This window comes from Aulostomus chinensis, chromosome 13 (genome assembly GCF_037954235.1).
Source record: "Aulostomus chinensis isolate RoL2024-O1b breed Wild chromosome 13, RoL_Achi_v1.0, whole genome shotgun sequence".
In the NCBI taxonomy this organism is placed as follows: domain Eukaryota; kingdom Metazoa; phylum Chordata; class Actinopteri; order Syngnathiformes; family Aulostomidae; genus Aulostomus; species Aulostomus chinensis.
In genome coordinates, this window is record NC_141332.1 from 22,365,446 (window position 1) to 22,379,221 (window position 13,776).

At 40.4% G+C, this 13,776-nt stretch overlaps 1 protein-coding gene across 4 annotated transcripts; it reads right to left on the minus strand.

Annotated features, from left to right (window-relative positions):
- Positions 1-1,931: 1,931 nt before the first annotated feature.
- On the minus strand, positions 1,932-8,115 carry LOC147251441 (uncharacterized). 4 transcript variants are annotated; one of them, XM_086222715.1, is made up of 4 exons: positions 7,592-7,647; positions 6,994-7,092; positions 5,807-5,928; positions 1,932-2,081 (listed from the first exon to the last, which is right to left on the minus strand). In XM_086222715.1, the coding sequence occupies exons 1-4, from the start codon at positions 7,608-7,610 to the stop codon at positions 2,016-2,018; spliced, it is 306 nt and encodes a 101-aa protein (XP_086078841.1). In that variant the 5' UTR covers positions 7,611-7,647; the 3' UTR covers positions 1,932-2,015. The 4 variants fall into 4 exon arrangements, 2 of the variants coding, with proteins under 2 accessions (XP_086078841.1, XP_086078842.1); XM_086222716.1 differs by lacking the exon at positions 7,592-7,647 and adding an exon at positions 7,161-7,198; XR_015119069.1 differs by lacking the exons at positions 1,932-2,081; positions 7,592-7,647 and adding an exon at positions 8,039-8,115 and having other exon boundaries at positions 5,100-5,928.
- Positions 8,116-13,776: the final 5,661 nt, after the last annotated feature.

Genomic DNA, 13,776 nt, shown 5'->3' on the forward strand with positions numbered 1-13,776 from the left:
TCGCTGCTGAGTGTCAACAAACACTGTGCGTTGCAGTTCTGTGTGATCTAACGATGTGCTAATGACATTGTTATCAACCCTGCTGATGGCTCTACAGCTTGTTTGCTGAACACTCAGATGAATTGTTGCTCCCGAGTCATGAGCTGCTCCCAAATCGGTGGATTAGATCAAATGAAGCAGGAATCAGCAGCAAACATTTCATTTTACTTAAAGCAAATGAAGAGGAGATGATTCTTAAATGAAAATCATTAAGTGGAAGGAAACAAATCAGGCGACATAAGCTACTGATTTATTTATTTATTTATTTATTACTAACAGATGAATTATTTATCTAAGCTGGTGATGCTAACTTTAGACACATTATGCGCCATGCAAATATGAGCTTCTTCAGACTTTCTATCAGATACTGTACCGTATTTTGAAAGGAAATTAGGTCCCCTTTGAGAAAATGCAAATGAATATATGCTAGAAAATCCAAAATGCAGTTGTGTGAAATGATACATTTCATCATGCTTATTTTCATTTGACTCCATTCTATTTAGCAGCCATTGTGCCGCATGTGCTGGTTCCCCCTCTCTCCCCGTGTCTATCTGGTATCAGTGTGGGCTGGCTGAGTTTTGAGGGAGAGCTTAAGTCTTATCAGCTCTTCATTATATATCATATCATAACTCTCTGCCATGAATCACCAACAATCGGAGAGCTCTTCATAAGATCCCCACTTTCATTCTCATCTAATTCTATAATGCTTATCTCCTAGTGTGAAATCAGATTCATTCAGTTTCCATTGCACACTGATTTACCATGTTCAATTCTGCGATAAGTGGAGATACAACTGAAGCTATTCGACTCTGACACTGTGTCAGGATGTCGAGACTCTCAACAGTTTTTGTGAGAGGAGGAAAATAGATGGCCTTGGATTGTGCTTATTTGGATCTCAACTGCATGCGGTGGGATACATGAAACACTTGTGCCAATATGTCAACAGCAGCAGTGGCGACAAGAAAAGTGTCTTTTGAAACCAAATTCCAAAGGCAGGAAAGGCTCTGTGTTAGTATCGGCTTCAGGGGAAATAATCTCGCTGGTCTGTTTTCTCTCCCAACACTCCTCGACGTACACACACAACAACTCAGCCTCATATTTGCACTCATACACTACACTGCTCGATGGCTCAATCTATAACTTTCCACCTCTATAAGCAAGAAATGTAAACTAATCAATAGCCTGAAGCAGCACATACAGTACAGTAATGGAGGTTTTGTGTATCATAACTTGCTGCAGGAAGAAGGTTTAAATTTTATTGCTGTCTTTATAAAGACAAAATTCTGCCTGCGATTATTATCAGGCAGTAAAAATGAAGCGGGTTACTATACATCGGCTAATGTGACTAGCAGTGTCTTGAATTTGGTAGGGGAGCAGAATGAAACTTCTCGCATCTTTACTCTCACAATTACTTGTATTTCCCATCCATTTGCAACATGAAGTAACTTCAGCGAAACCAAAGCCAGCAGTTTGGCAAATGGCGTCTCAGCAGATCTTTGATAACATTTTAGATCACCAGAAGGCAATGTTAGCGCAATGGTTTTATTATACTACACATAACCAAAGACATTAAGCTGCAATCAATCAATTCCAAAAATATAATAAAGCTCGGCAAATTCAAAATAGTATTTTGAACAGACAGAATTCTTCAAGTCACATCACAAATACCAGCAGTCATTTATTACATCATTTCATTTTCTCAGTATCGCACTTGAAATGTGTCAAAAATAATCTAACATGACAAGTGATCCAGGCATAAATGGATTTCTCTTTATTCTGGCTAACAGTGGCTTTCCCGCATTATTATCAGGGAATATGACATTTAATGTGAAATGAATGGGTCCGTGCAATAAATCAAAAGACTGCTGATTGTCTTCCTGCTTCAAACACGACCGCAATTGTTAGGATTGTAACGATTTCATTCATTCAATATTGTTTTACTTTCCTTATTCAAACCTTAACCACAGCATCCTTGATCACGAACCTGCTCCTTCTTTGTACACAGTGATTTGTAGCTGAGGGTCCACATGAATCATCTCGTCCTGCAGATTGAACAGATTAGAGAGTGTTTGATGGTTCTTTGGACGCTGCACTAACTGTTCTCCGCAGGTGCTATTACGTCTACAAGCATTTGATGGATGAGTTTGTAACCCTCCCACACCAGCAGCAACTCGCCTTGCCTGCGTCTTCAAATCTCTCTTATGTCGGAGCTAGAAAGGTGTGAATGCATAATTCTGGCTTGTTATACGTTCTGATCTATCCTGGGATTTTTATTTATTTATTTACTGCCAGTGATGAGTGAGAGGAAAAAAAAAAGGGCAAAGAGGCATGAGACAGAAGAGTGTGAAATTTCCGTTTAAAAGCCATGTGGAAAATTGCTGAGGTGCTCAAAGATGAGTGTTTTCTCTGCTTTTCTAGTGGCCTCAATGGTATGTTTTTACCAGTGAAATTACACGATTCATTTGTTCAGCCATTCACTAGCGAAACTACAGTTTGATAATCATATTGGTGCTGCTGCTAGTCTGCGTTTGCCTTCAATTATCCCATTTTGCACAACAACAACTGCTGAAAGTAAACAATAGGGGATGCGAGGGCGAGGGAACTTTTTTATTGTTTGGAAACTAACAGACTCACATTCACATTTATCAGGCTGCAGCTTGGCTGGCTCTGGTTGTGACAGCATATTAAGCAATATGTATGTGGGCACCACCACCGGCGTTGTTGGAGGTGATGCACTTTCATTTCTTGAGAAAGAGAAGACTATTATAAAAGCAAAGAATTGCTGTTATGTTATTACAGCTACTACATAAGGTCCCAAAATTACCGTCAGAAATTAAATGTAATAAAATGTGTTTCAGCCCCCCTCTGCTAGCGTGCCACCAAAAAAAAAAAAAAGAAAGAAAGAAAGAAAGAAAAAAGGAGCCTCATTCCTTGAGTTTATCTGAGAACAGGCCAAATATTATATCATCGAGTATAGAAAGCAATAAAATGTACAAAAGATTTCTCTGGATTTGCTGTGAAGCCGATTGAACCCTGACGACCCAAGACAGGGCTCATGAAGACAGGAAGCACCAGCTCGTAACTTCCTGTTCAGAGCTAACATAAGCTGATGTAGCCAGTGACCACGCTGTGAAGCCATACTGAGACTGTGACATATAGCAGGTTACCCCACCTGCAAATTTCTCCTCTGCACCTCTAAACCCCTCCATGCCGTCGCCCCTCAGTTTATGACCTCCCCCAACCCTAAACCCCATCCCACAACTCTGTGGCACGGTCTTCCTGCTGAGATCCACCACGCATACCATCTCTGGGCATTAAAACCCAAAACAAACCTAAAAACCAAACTCTAGTTCCCTTTATTACCACTACTAAGAGTTAATACAATTATTTGGTTTTGCTCTCATTGTTCTATCTGTCTACCTCTTTGTAAAGTGTCCTTATGTCTTAGAAAAATACTTTGGTGAATGTAACACAAGTCGCCGAATTACCAACCAGTGACTCCAACACCGGCCTCCACGTCCTCTGTCTGTGCAGGACGGGAGCCATCTAGATCTGTCCGAGCTCATCTCATTTTATTGGATTATCATTATGTTTTTTTACAGTTCAAAATGGACGACAACAGCGAATGTTAGTTTTTACACCTCCTTCTGCACAGTTCAATACAAGTCAGTAAACACAGCAACCGTGATGTCACAGTCCCTGTTTTAGAGCATCGAATAAGTAATTAATCAAACATCAGGATAACTAAAGTAAACATTGGCATGATGGAAAAATGTATTTGCTGTGTACTCTGCTAACATGCAGGGAGTCATGACGACTAACTCGCAGGATCTTTTGGCTTCCCTTTTGATGATGCCATCTATTTGTTTATTGGCAGATCAGAGACAAATATTATTTTAATTAAGCAGGTAGATTCCTCCAATAACTTTTCTATCCGTTTGACACAGACGTGCTCTCCAACCCCAGCAGAATCACGCAGGCACTGAAAGCTGCAGATTCATGCATAGCTCATCTGTTGATCTGATGATTGCATGAAGACTTACTGGATGGACCTCCATCTCGCTTCCAACACCTTCCCACAACCCCCCCAAGGAGAACATGATTAATAGCGTTCCTCCAAAACTTCATCAGTTAGCCGGTGCTATCTGGTATTTGTCTTTGCAAGATCGTATCGACTTTTGTGAGATGATGCAGAAAATGAACTGTCATGTGCGCAGCAGCTTGCAGAACAAAGGTGGTAATACCTTCGTTCTAAGCAGGCGAACAGAAACAACTCTCAGCGTGGATATAGATACACCACAGAAGGGCCGTGTAGATAATGCTTCATACACACCTCCCTGGTCTGTTTTGGAGAGGAGAAGATCTTGTTCTGCCTTATAAGTGTAACTCACTGGTTCTTTGGACTTCTTTGAACGGAAATGGCTTTTAATAGAGGTCTCAGATAGGATATTTCAACATTTCAAGCTGTTTCACTGTTCTGTTACACTATATAATAGCATAATTATTTCTTCCTTTGTATGCAGATGGGAAATGTACCACAGAACGGAGGCATCAAGTTTCGTCTTTGTACTCTAAATGGCTACTTTTTTGTCTGATTATCATCTAAGAACAAATTTCAGAGAAACTTTCATTTCAGGTTTTTTTTTTTTCGGTCTCTGTCTTTGCTGCTTTTGCACATTTGCATCAGGTAGGTACAACATATTACACAATCCACTTTGTTTGTTGTTTATATGCATTTCTCTTCAAAGACATTGTAATGTGTCTTATAAGTATAGCATTTTTTAAATTCGACACAGAAGGACACTTTGATCTTCCAAATGCAATATAACAATGACTTGCATGGTAATCACAAATGAAAGTAGAGGCAAAACCTTTGTTTTTTGCAAAATACAGGCATGAGGCATTTATAACTTGTAGCTCCAGAACTTGAAAGCTTCGTCCTGTGAGTTAGGATAATATATATTTATGTATACCAAAATAGTAGAGCATCTCTTGTGGTGTTAGTGATTCACTTAATTTTGTCCCCATGTTTCAAGTCTTTATTTTCACCAAATCAGCTGTTAAAAGGTTGTGGATTTTCCTTGCTTCCTTGTAATTCACAGACAAATCTCAAAATCTAGAGTCACTGCCAGGTCCCAGAAGTCATGCATCAGCCATTTTGGGGCAATCTGGGAGAAAGAGATTGCATCACCCAGGCTGATAATGCAAGTTAAGCCTTGGGCCAGTTTTCTGACAGACCGGAGCTAAGGCCAGGAGGGAGATCAGGAACAAACAACCAGTGGAAGGACTGTAAAAGGAAGGCAGTCCCTTTTATTGAGGCAATTCACCCCCTCCCAACAGAAGGATGACTGCATTGGGAAGATAAGTGTGCCTGAGGAAAATCCAGCTACAGGAACACAAGAAATTGTATCTGTAAACCACCTTCCTCTTTGGCCGATAGGATGGAATATGAAAACTGGCAAGGTGCAGGTGGGGAGGCAGAGAGTGTCATTAAGGAGGGTCACTGCACACATGATAACCCTACCCCGCTCATTGATTCCTTTCATTTTGTTTATGCTCTCCATTCTGCTGCATGCGTCGTGAGGTAAACACGCTATTCCCCTGGATTCTGAAATTAGTTGGATTCTGGATTTGTCTCTGCAGACATCTGATGGACCCTGTGGGGTAGTTTCGTTATGAGGCCAAGATGAGTGCCCTTCTTCCCTCTAAACACTGAAAGAGGAGCTGGTGATTAACTGTGACACGACAGCACTCGTCTCTAACTCACAGGCGTCAGTGGAAATGCCGCCACACTCTCTCCTCGCCCTGCCTCGCTCCCCAACTGTGGTGTAGTCTTGGACGGAAGCCACAACTGTGCAGTTTTTGGATGAGCCTTGTTCCTGTGAGAGACTGTAAAGTAGGTTGAGAGGACAGCCATAGTCTCTTCCAAAGCTAATGAACATTCAGGAAAATAATTAGTGTGATGCTGCAGCCGAGCGCTGTGTTTGACCTTGGTAACCTTCCTCTATCTTCTTTAACAAACAGCTCCACTAAACTGCTCATGATGGCGCGTCTGTATTGTTGAAACAGATCATAATGTACAACAGTTTCTCTACTAGAAGTCAAGATTGCTCTGAATAACAAATAACCTCTATGAAAAAAGGTGTATAAGAAATACAGGTAGAAAAAAATATGTGGCGTATGTATGAAACATTGCATAATTTGAATGTCCGGCTGTGAGTGATTGCTGCAGCTGCATGAACCCCAGCAGCAAGAGCCTCCAGCTAAATGCCAGTGATTCCTTTTATTCTTAGCAGAGCATTAAAACAACAGCGGCAAATATAGGCAATATACACCTCACTTCCAGCTGCTGGCTCACTATGACATCAGTTAAATTTGAATTACCATGCATTACTTTTCATTCGTGATGCACCGATCTGACACCTGACTGGTATCCGATGCTGAGTGGATATTGATTCTGTGTCATGCGGACAATTGGTATGTAAGTGGGCCCGTAAGCCTGCATATTCATTTTTTAACTTTTTTGTTGTTGTTGATGTAAAACAAAATATATCAGTTGATACCCAGGGTCCAGGCATACGACATTGAAAAAGTCAGATCGCTGCATCCCTATTTTTATTAAAGTCCGAGGAGTGAATGAAAACAACTATTGATTTCCTGTTGTAAACACACGTTTGACACATTTTTACACTTTGTATGCACTAAAAGAAACAGTTGGTTGTGAGGTCATGGTGAACACCTGTTCAACTGAAAGACTGCAAGAGCTTAAAATCGACTCCCAATCGGAAAATACCAGAGTACGCTCCATCTTTCCTTGAATATAATTCTCTGGTAAAGAACGCCGAGGTACATTTTGTCATGTTTACAATGAACATCAACATATTACAGGAAAACAGTGAAAGAGACGCCATCTCGAGTCCACAATGATGCTGAAATTAACTGAATTGCACTGACTTCTAGGTGGGTGGTTGAACTCCCTGCGCCACTGATCTCTGTGCTGAGGAAGATGCTGGGCCCAAGTTGCTCCTGATGACCTTGCATCAGTGTGTGAACCTGAGTGTGAATTAGAGACAAAACTAGTGCCATAAAAGTTAGCGGTGCCTCGTATAAATGCAATCTACCTGCCATTATCACGATACTGGTAGGCCCATGAGAAAAATCCCATGATATATTGACACTAGCTGTCAGTTTCAGTTGAACACTGTTGCTAGTAGCAACAGTAGCTATCAACCGTAAAAAAAAAATCTGTGAGCGAGTAACATTTGACCGGCATCATTTATTAGCTCCCTAAATATCTTCATGTTGACAGATAAATATAGTTTAAGATACTTCACCCAGAAAGTGTTAAGCATTCTAACAACAGTGAGGAGCCAACCACAGTTAGCTTGAAGCTAATAGCAACTGACAGATAAACAACAGCAAAACTGCCTAAAAATGTCCCTTCACAAATTTTCAAGCACTTCATCTGATAAAGGAGACGTAGATTACAGCAAAAATTAGCTTAAGAGTGTGTGAACTGATGTTTTGGAGAGTTCTGTTGTCGCTTTATCACCGTTGTTGTTTTTAGCCATCAGTCACCATTAAGCTTGGAGCTAAATCTATGTAGCTCGCTCTGTCTGCATTCTGGAGTCACAAGGAAGTGATGCAAGAAAGAAAAATATCTTCTTTTTTTTTTTTTTTAGCTCAAGTCAAAGCTATTTTAAGGCAAAGTATTGCTTTAATGCTTATGAATGCTGAATAAGCCTTAAACATAACATTAATATTATGTAAATGAGGAAATGTACCATAAAGTTCATGAGGACGCCATAATCAGACACATTAACTGTTATTGGGTAACAGCATTAAACAAAGTTATGTCTTGTTATTCTCAAGTGGACATCAGAAGCAAAGCTATGCTCATTTGAAAAGTGGAAATGGAATGTATTTTAAAAGTCGACTAATGATAATAACCATTAATTAATTCTCCCACCATAATTGTAGTCGAAGTAATTGTGCTTACTTTTGATGAAACTATAATGAAAAAGAAGGTGATATCATTAATCCTCAAAGCCGAATCTGTCCTCTCGTTGGGGGGTGAGACCGTAATGTCACAACAGCACTTGACATTATTTGCAAAAGGACTCTTCAGCAGGTTGGTGTCAGAGGGGACTGAGACCGATCCTTCTGGCTGAAGGATTATCTCCTTAATCACTGGGTCACCCTGACACTGGAATGAGGGATGATTTATGAGGGACATTACACTTCAAGTGTTCATAACAGTAATAAGAACCCAGGGCACTTGAGGATTGTTACACTTATTTCTGTCATTAGTTTGTTCGGGGAGAAGGAGAGAGATGTGCTCCTGGTTCTTTATCTGGCCTGAGTTGATTAGCCGTTGTAAATAATTCCTAAAATTTATGTTGGCATGTTTAATGCAATGGACGGGTCAGGTTTAGGTCTTGAGTAAAGGACATTTCTTATCAGATTTTCTCTTAAGTGCACGATAAATTAATACTTTGAGCTTGAGAGAACTTGTGTTTCTTTGTAGTTTTTTTTTTTTTCTTTCTAACGGCCGAGCAAACTGAAATTAAAGAAAATTACAAATGACAAAGAATATTTGGTCAAATCTATGTGATGCGGCATCACAGAGAGAAACACCAGCGCTGGTTATGTCTTGTTATGTCCTCTTGTTGACCCATGCTGAAGTAAAAAATAAAAATAAAAAAAAAGAGACCCAAAATCATAGCAATGCACTGAAAACTTGAACACATACTGTAAGTATAACCAATAATCCATTTCTGACTGTCATGCTGTTGCTTTTGTTTCTTTTGAGGAGCTTTTACTTGATAAACACGTGTTTGTTGTGTGACCTTCAACATGGTTGGTGATGTTACTTCCTGTCGATTTCTATTATTCCCTTCAGATGGTGGCAGCAAAGCAGTTTCTGAACATTTTGAGGCCAATTGCAGCCATTTTTAATGCAAATAGGCGAGCATGGCTGTGGGCGGCAGGCCCTGCTGAGACAAGCTGCGCATAGAAACCCCAGCAACCCAGTCATGTGAAGTTGCTGTATTGGTGTTATTGTGTTTTATTCAGCCTTTGAGAGAATAAATCCCTCGGCTGGCAAGGCAGCAATCTCTTTGTCTCCCTCCTCATCATCCACAAACACAATGCAGAGTTCATAGCGAAGTGGAGCATCAAGCCGGACCAGTTACAAACACATGTGAGATTAAAGATTCATGATAGATTACAATGTAAGAATATCTAACTGTCTGATTTCTTTGCAAGATTTACTTGCAAACTCTTCCTGACCCAAACTTGTAGACTAGATTGAAAAATACATGACCTAGTTTAAATTGCCTGTTTCCTTCTCCAGCTCCTTCGGTGGAGGTCCAGGAGTGGCTGTGCTCTTGAATTAGCCTGATTACTACAAACATTGATAAATAAAGACCTTCACTGGAAAGTCAAACAACCAGCTGACGTGCAACGTTTTTTTTTTTTTTTTTTTCTTTCCCCACAACAAGCCAAATAACTCAAGGTGAGATCAATAGACGAGACCCTTTCTAACCGAGGCCAGCCTCCTGCGAACTACCTCTAAAGAGCCATTATTTACTGCTTGCTCGTGCTGCGACAAATGAAGTCAGCATGGGCCCATTACTGTGTAATTAGAGAAAAGAATGAGACAAATATTTAACAACTCAAGTGCTTCTGCTCATTAGATCAGCTTCATTGAGGGATTATTAATGGTTTCCAGGTTTACGCCGTGATGAGCTCAGGTTAAAGAGAGAGTTCAAATGTGATTAATTATATACAGTTGTGTGAAGCTGTTTTGTTTACGCTTAACACATAGCCCGTTCTATATTATTAACGTTTGTAATAATCCATTTAATTGTGCATTATTTCAAATTAATTTATTGTTTTAATCCATTCAAAACATTGACTTACTTGACTAATTTACTGTTTCAGTCATAATCAGTCGAAAAGCATGAACAATATGCAGTCTGAACAACATTTAATAAAAAGTAAATAATACTAAAATATTTTGCCACAAGATAAAGTTATTACATGGAGTAAAATCTTCTTATTTAGAGATGTTGATTAATGTGCATTGTCCTCCCAAATAAATGAAATGAAAATCTGCTGTGTGCTGAATATTGAAAAGGTTGTCTTTTGCATTTACTGGTTCATGACTACAAACCAGCAAAATGAATGACTCTTTCATCCCCGTCGGCTCTAGGCCTACTTGTTTATAGTAATAATTAGTCATTCTCCATGTAAAAATGCTAAAATAAAATCTTCTCTGCCTAGCATCAGCATAGCAGAGTCCTTGTAAGCATTTTATATGCTGACGTCAGCGTTAATCCCAAAGAGTGAAGATCTTGTTCTGCTGCAGATTTGCCTTAGCAGTCGCAAAACTGACAAATACTTTTTTGTCAACGTCACTTCTTGCTTATAATTCAAGCCATTTTACGTTTGAACACATTCGGTGGGGCTCGAATGATTGGCCGCATCCTCAGGAAGCCGCAACTGGCCGATTTCTTTTGAAGGCCCCTTCAGAGGAGCAGCAAGGCCGCACGTCTTAAGAATTTTAGCAGTGTTCTTCAGATGTCTTTCTTTATTAATTCATTTGCATGAACATAACCTTTTATATTATTGATATGCGGCCACTTTATCACAGCAATGTGTGCGTGTAAATCTTACCAACCCTCAGGTTCACCGTGCTGGGGGAAGGTTGGCTAGAAGGAAGGAAGCTGCAGCTGGATCCCTCCGCTCTCTTTGTGGGGGCCGCTCTGCTGAGCCTGAGTCTGTCTGAGCCTTTACTGGTGTTCTGAAAGGAGTCTGGACTGGAGGAATGATGTAGAACGTGTTTGAAAATGTCACGGGCCTGCAGGAAAACGGTGCTGCTGAGATTCTTCGAAGACCGATGTGTGTCACATTCTTATCAGTAAAACTTTGGTCCGAAGCAGAAAAACTCGAGAAATGTGAGGTTTATATTTTGTACTCTGGACATGCTGATTGGAACGGTCACGAGCAGCAGACTACAATCCCCCCTCCACCCATGAAGAATCAGTTATCTCTCTTTTGGAAAATGAATATTGGTCTGACAGTTGAAATTGAACAATCGGAGCTGCCAGAGCAACAGTGCTGACTCTGGGGATCCAGTACAGATATCACTGCATTTCAATAAATATACCAACACTGAAATTAGATCTGCTTTTAATTTAAATACATAGTAATTTTGGTGCATATTTCGTGCATTTTTCTGCCCATGAAATAAATTCATTGTTTGTTACATTGTTTACAACATAAAGAACCTAAGGGTCATCGATTCAATTTTAAAAACATCGTAGTTATTTGATGTGTTCAGTTGAGCACAGTTGCTTGCTTTTGTGAACCTTGAGAAGAATAAAACTAACATTTCTGGTTCAGTTTTTATTGTCCTGAATGTCAAACACATCATTCCTGGTTGCTAGGCGATGAGAGCATCATCTCAGCTCAGCCTTCAAGGTCAAGGAGAGCTGTGGCTACACGCGTGACGCCAGGGACGCATTCCAGCACACCAACAAAGAAAAGGATACCAGATGACTAAACTAAGACTTTAGAGATAAAAATGTCAGGATTTCAGCTCTTGTTCGCTTGTCTACTTCCTCAGACAACAATGCAGATTAGTATTCGGCATTCCTAGCAGTGAAGCTCAGCTTCATCCATCTTTTTTGTTGTTGTTTTTTAAGCAGCCAGCAATCCCTCCACAATATCTTCAGACATTGCATTGTCTGGGTGTAGCTCATTCTGTAGCACACAACCTGAATCCTCATGGGAGATGGATTTATTGCAGGCTGTATGATACTGCAATAGTTTTAACTAGGTGTACTTAATAATTTGGCCAGTAACTGCTTTTCTACTAGCTTTAATGCAAATAAAGGCATCCAGCACATCTTAATTCATGAGTCATCTGGTGGTCCTCCAATTTTTTACGTTTCCAGACATTTCTCTCCTTTGCGTTGTGACACTTCGATGATTTTATTTTGACACAGTCAGGAAACAGGAAGTAGCTGTCGCATTCATGGACCTTGTTTTTTGCTTCTGAACGGGGAAGTTAGAACAGACATTGTCAATATTTGTTTCTGTAAACAGAGAGAGAGAGAGCGAGAGAGAGAGAGAGAAGTTGAGTTCACACTGAACAGTTTGATGTGAAACAGGAAAACTGGGTTTCACAGGGACTGCACTAAAGACGATGATACCTCGCACTCTGCAGGATTTAACAGAGGTGCTGGAGTTAGAACTGACTTAGACACCGACAAGGCCTGTAGGGACTGATTGCAGTGGGAAATCTACTTTTCAACTCTAACTTGCTCATGTTAGTCTGATTAAAATTAATGCAATAGTGTGGTTGGTTCAGCAATGGTGAAGCTTTCCCATGTCGTGCAATGGTTAATTCATACGCTGCTTGTGTGTCAGTGCCCCCCCCCCCCCCACACACACATAAATTCCACTTGATAGTATTTTGGGGGTTTTGTTCACTCTCAGGATTCCTTCCTGTCTGCCCCGCTCTCAGTGGTAGTTGATCATGCTCCACAACATTCCCCATAATCCCTTGCTGTACTTCTATTTCATGTCATCTTTTCCTTGGGATTAACACTGCTGCCCTGAGGGTTCACGATAAGCACGTCTTCTTAGAACAGCTCAGTCAATGAAAAATAGAATCAGGATACTCAAAAGCTTCACCTACACACACACACACACACACACACACACACACACACACACACACACACACACACACACACACACACACACACACACACACAGGTATACGCGCGGATATTCATACATTTGAGCACTGCAGCAACCGAAAAACAAGACCACCAGATAAAGTCACTTATTTCCAGCTTTGATAAATCCCTGGCAGGGATCTGATATTAACGGTGTTTATGCTTTTAAATAAAAAAATCGTTGATTGAATTCAAGTCTTTTGCAGTTTTATCTGTCAGCTGTAGTACAGTGAGCCCTGAGGCGAGCGGGTGATGTGTGCAGCAGTGTTTGGATAGGAACGATATTCAGTCAATTACACAATGTGGGTTTCTGCCTTGGTCCCTGTGGATGGTGGATTTTAAGCAATTGCCAGCTTGTCCTGAAAAAGTGCTTATTTCAGAAGCCGGCTGTACTGTGGCATTTAGGTATTGGGATAATATTTGGCTTACAGCCGTTTTTCTTCCCAAATGTGGATTAAGTATGTAAGCCAAGGACAAAAATATCATTGCTTGGTTTAGAAGTTGATCTATTCATACATAGAAATGGTAAACATGCACAGAGAAGGAAGCCATTTCTGTGCAGGTACGATATTGAATTTCAGTTCATAATTGCACATGTCGCATATAATTTAATGCATTTCTGCAAATCTATACGGGCGATTCCCTCTTACACTGAGAGGGATACCTGTAAGAGTTCAGTCAACATTAGGTGGAGCGCTGAAAAACATCTGCCATAAACAAATGCAGCAAGATTTTTTTCCCTTTCCACTAAACTATGAGCTCAATCTGCTGCTGCAGCATCTCTCACAAGCTGCCTCTCTTTGTCAGATTTCAGAGAAACAAACTTTCAATCACTGACTGCAGGTTAAAACTAAGCGTACATCATCTGAGGTGAAAGTGGAAGGACTAGCGCAAACAGCAGTGACCAGAGATGTCAGCATAACATGAACCCGCAGGATCCTTCTGAGGTAAAGCAGGTGTCCAAAGACAGCGTTTAGGCAAACAA

Coding starts and splice junctions, on each gene's coding strand:
- LOC147251441 (XM_086222715.1), bottom strand. Junction 5,929..6,993: donor GTTCAACCACCCACCTAGAA/GTCAGTGCAATT, acceptor CCTACTTTACAG/TCTCTCACAGGAACAAGGCT. Junction 2,082..5,806: donor CGGCATTTCCACTGACGCCT/GTGAGTTAGAGA, acceptor TTCAATCTGCAG/GACGAGATGATTCATGTGGA.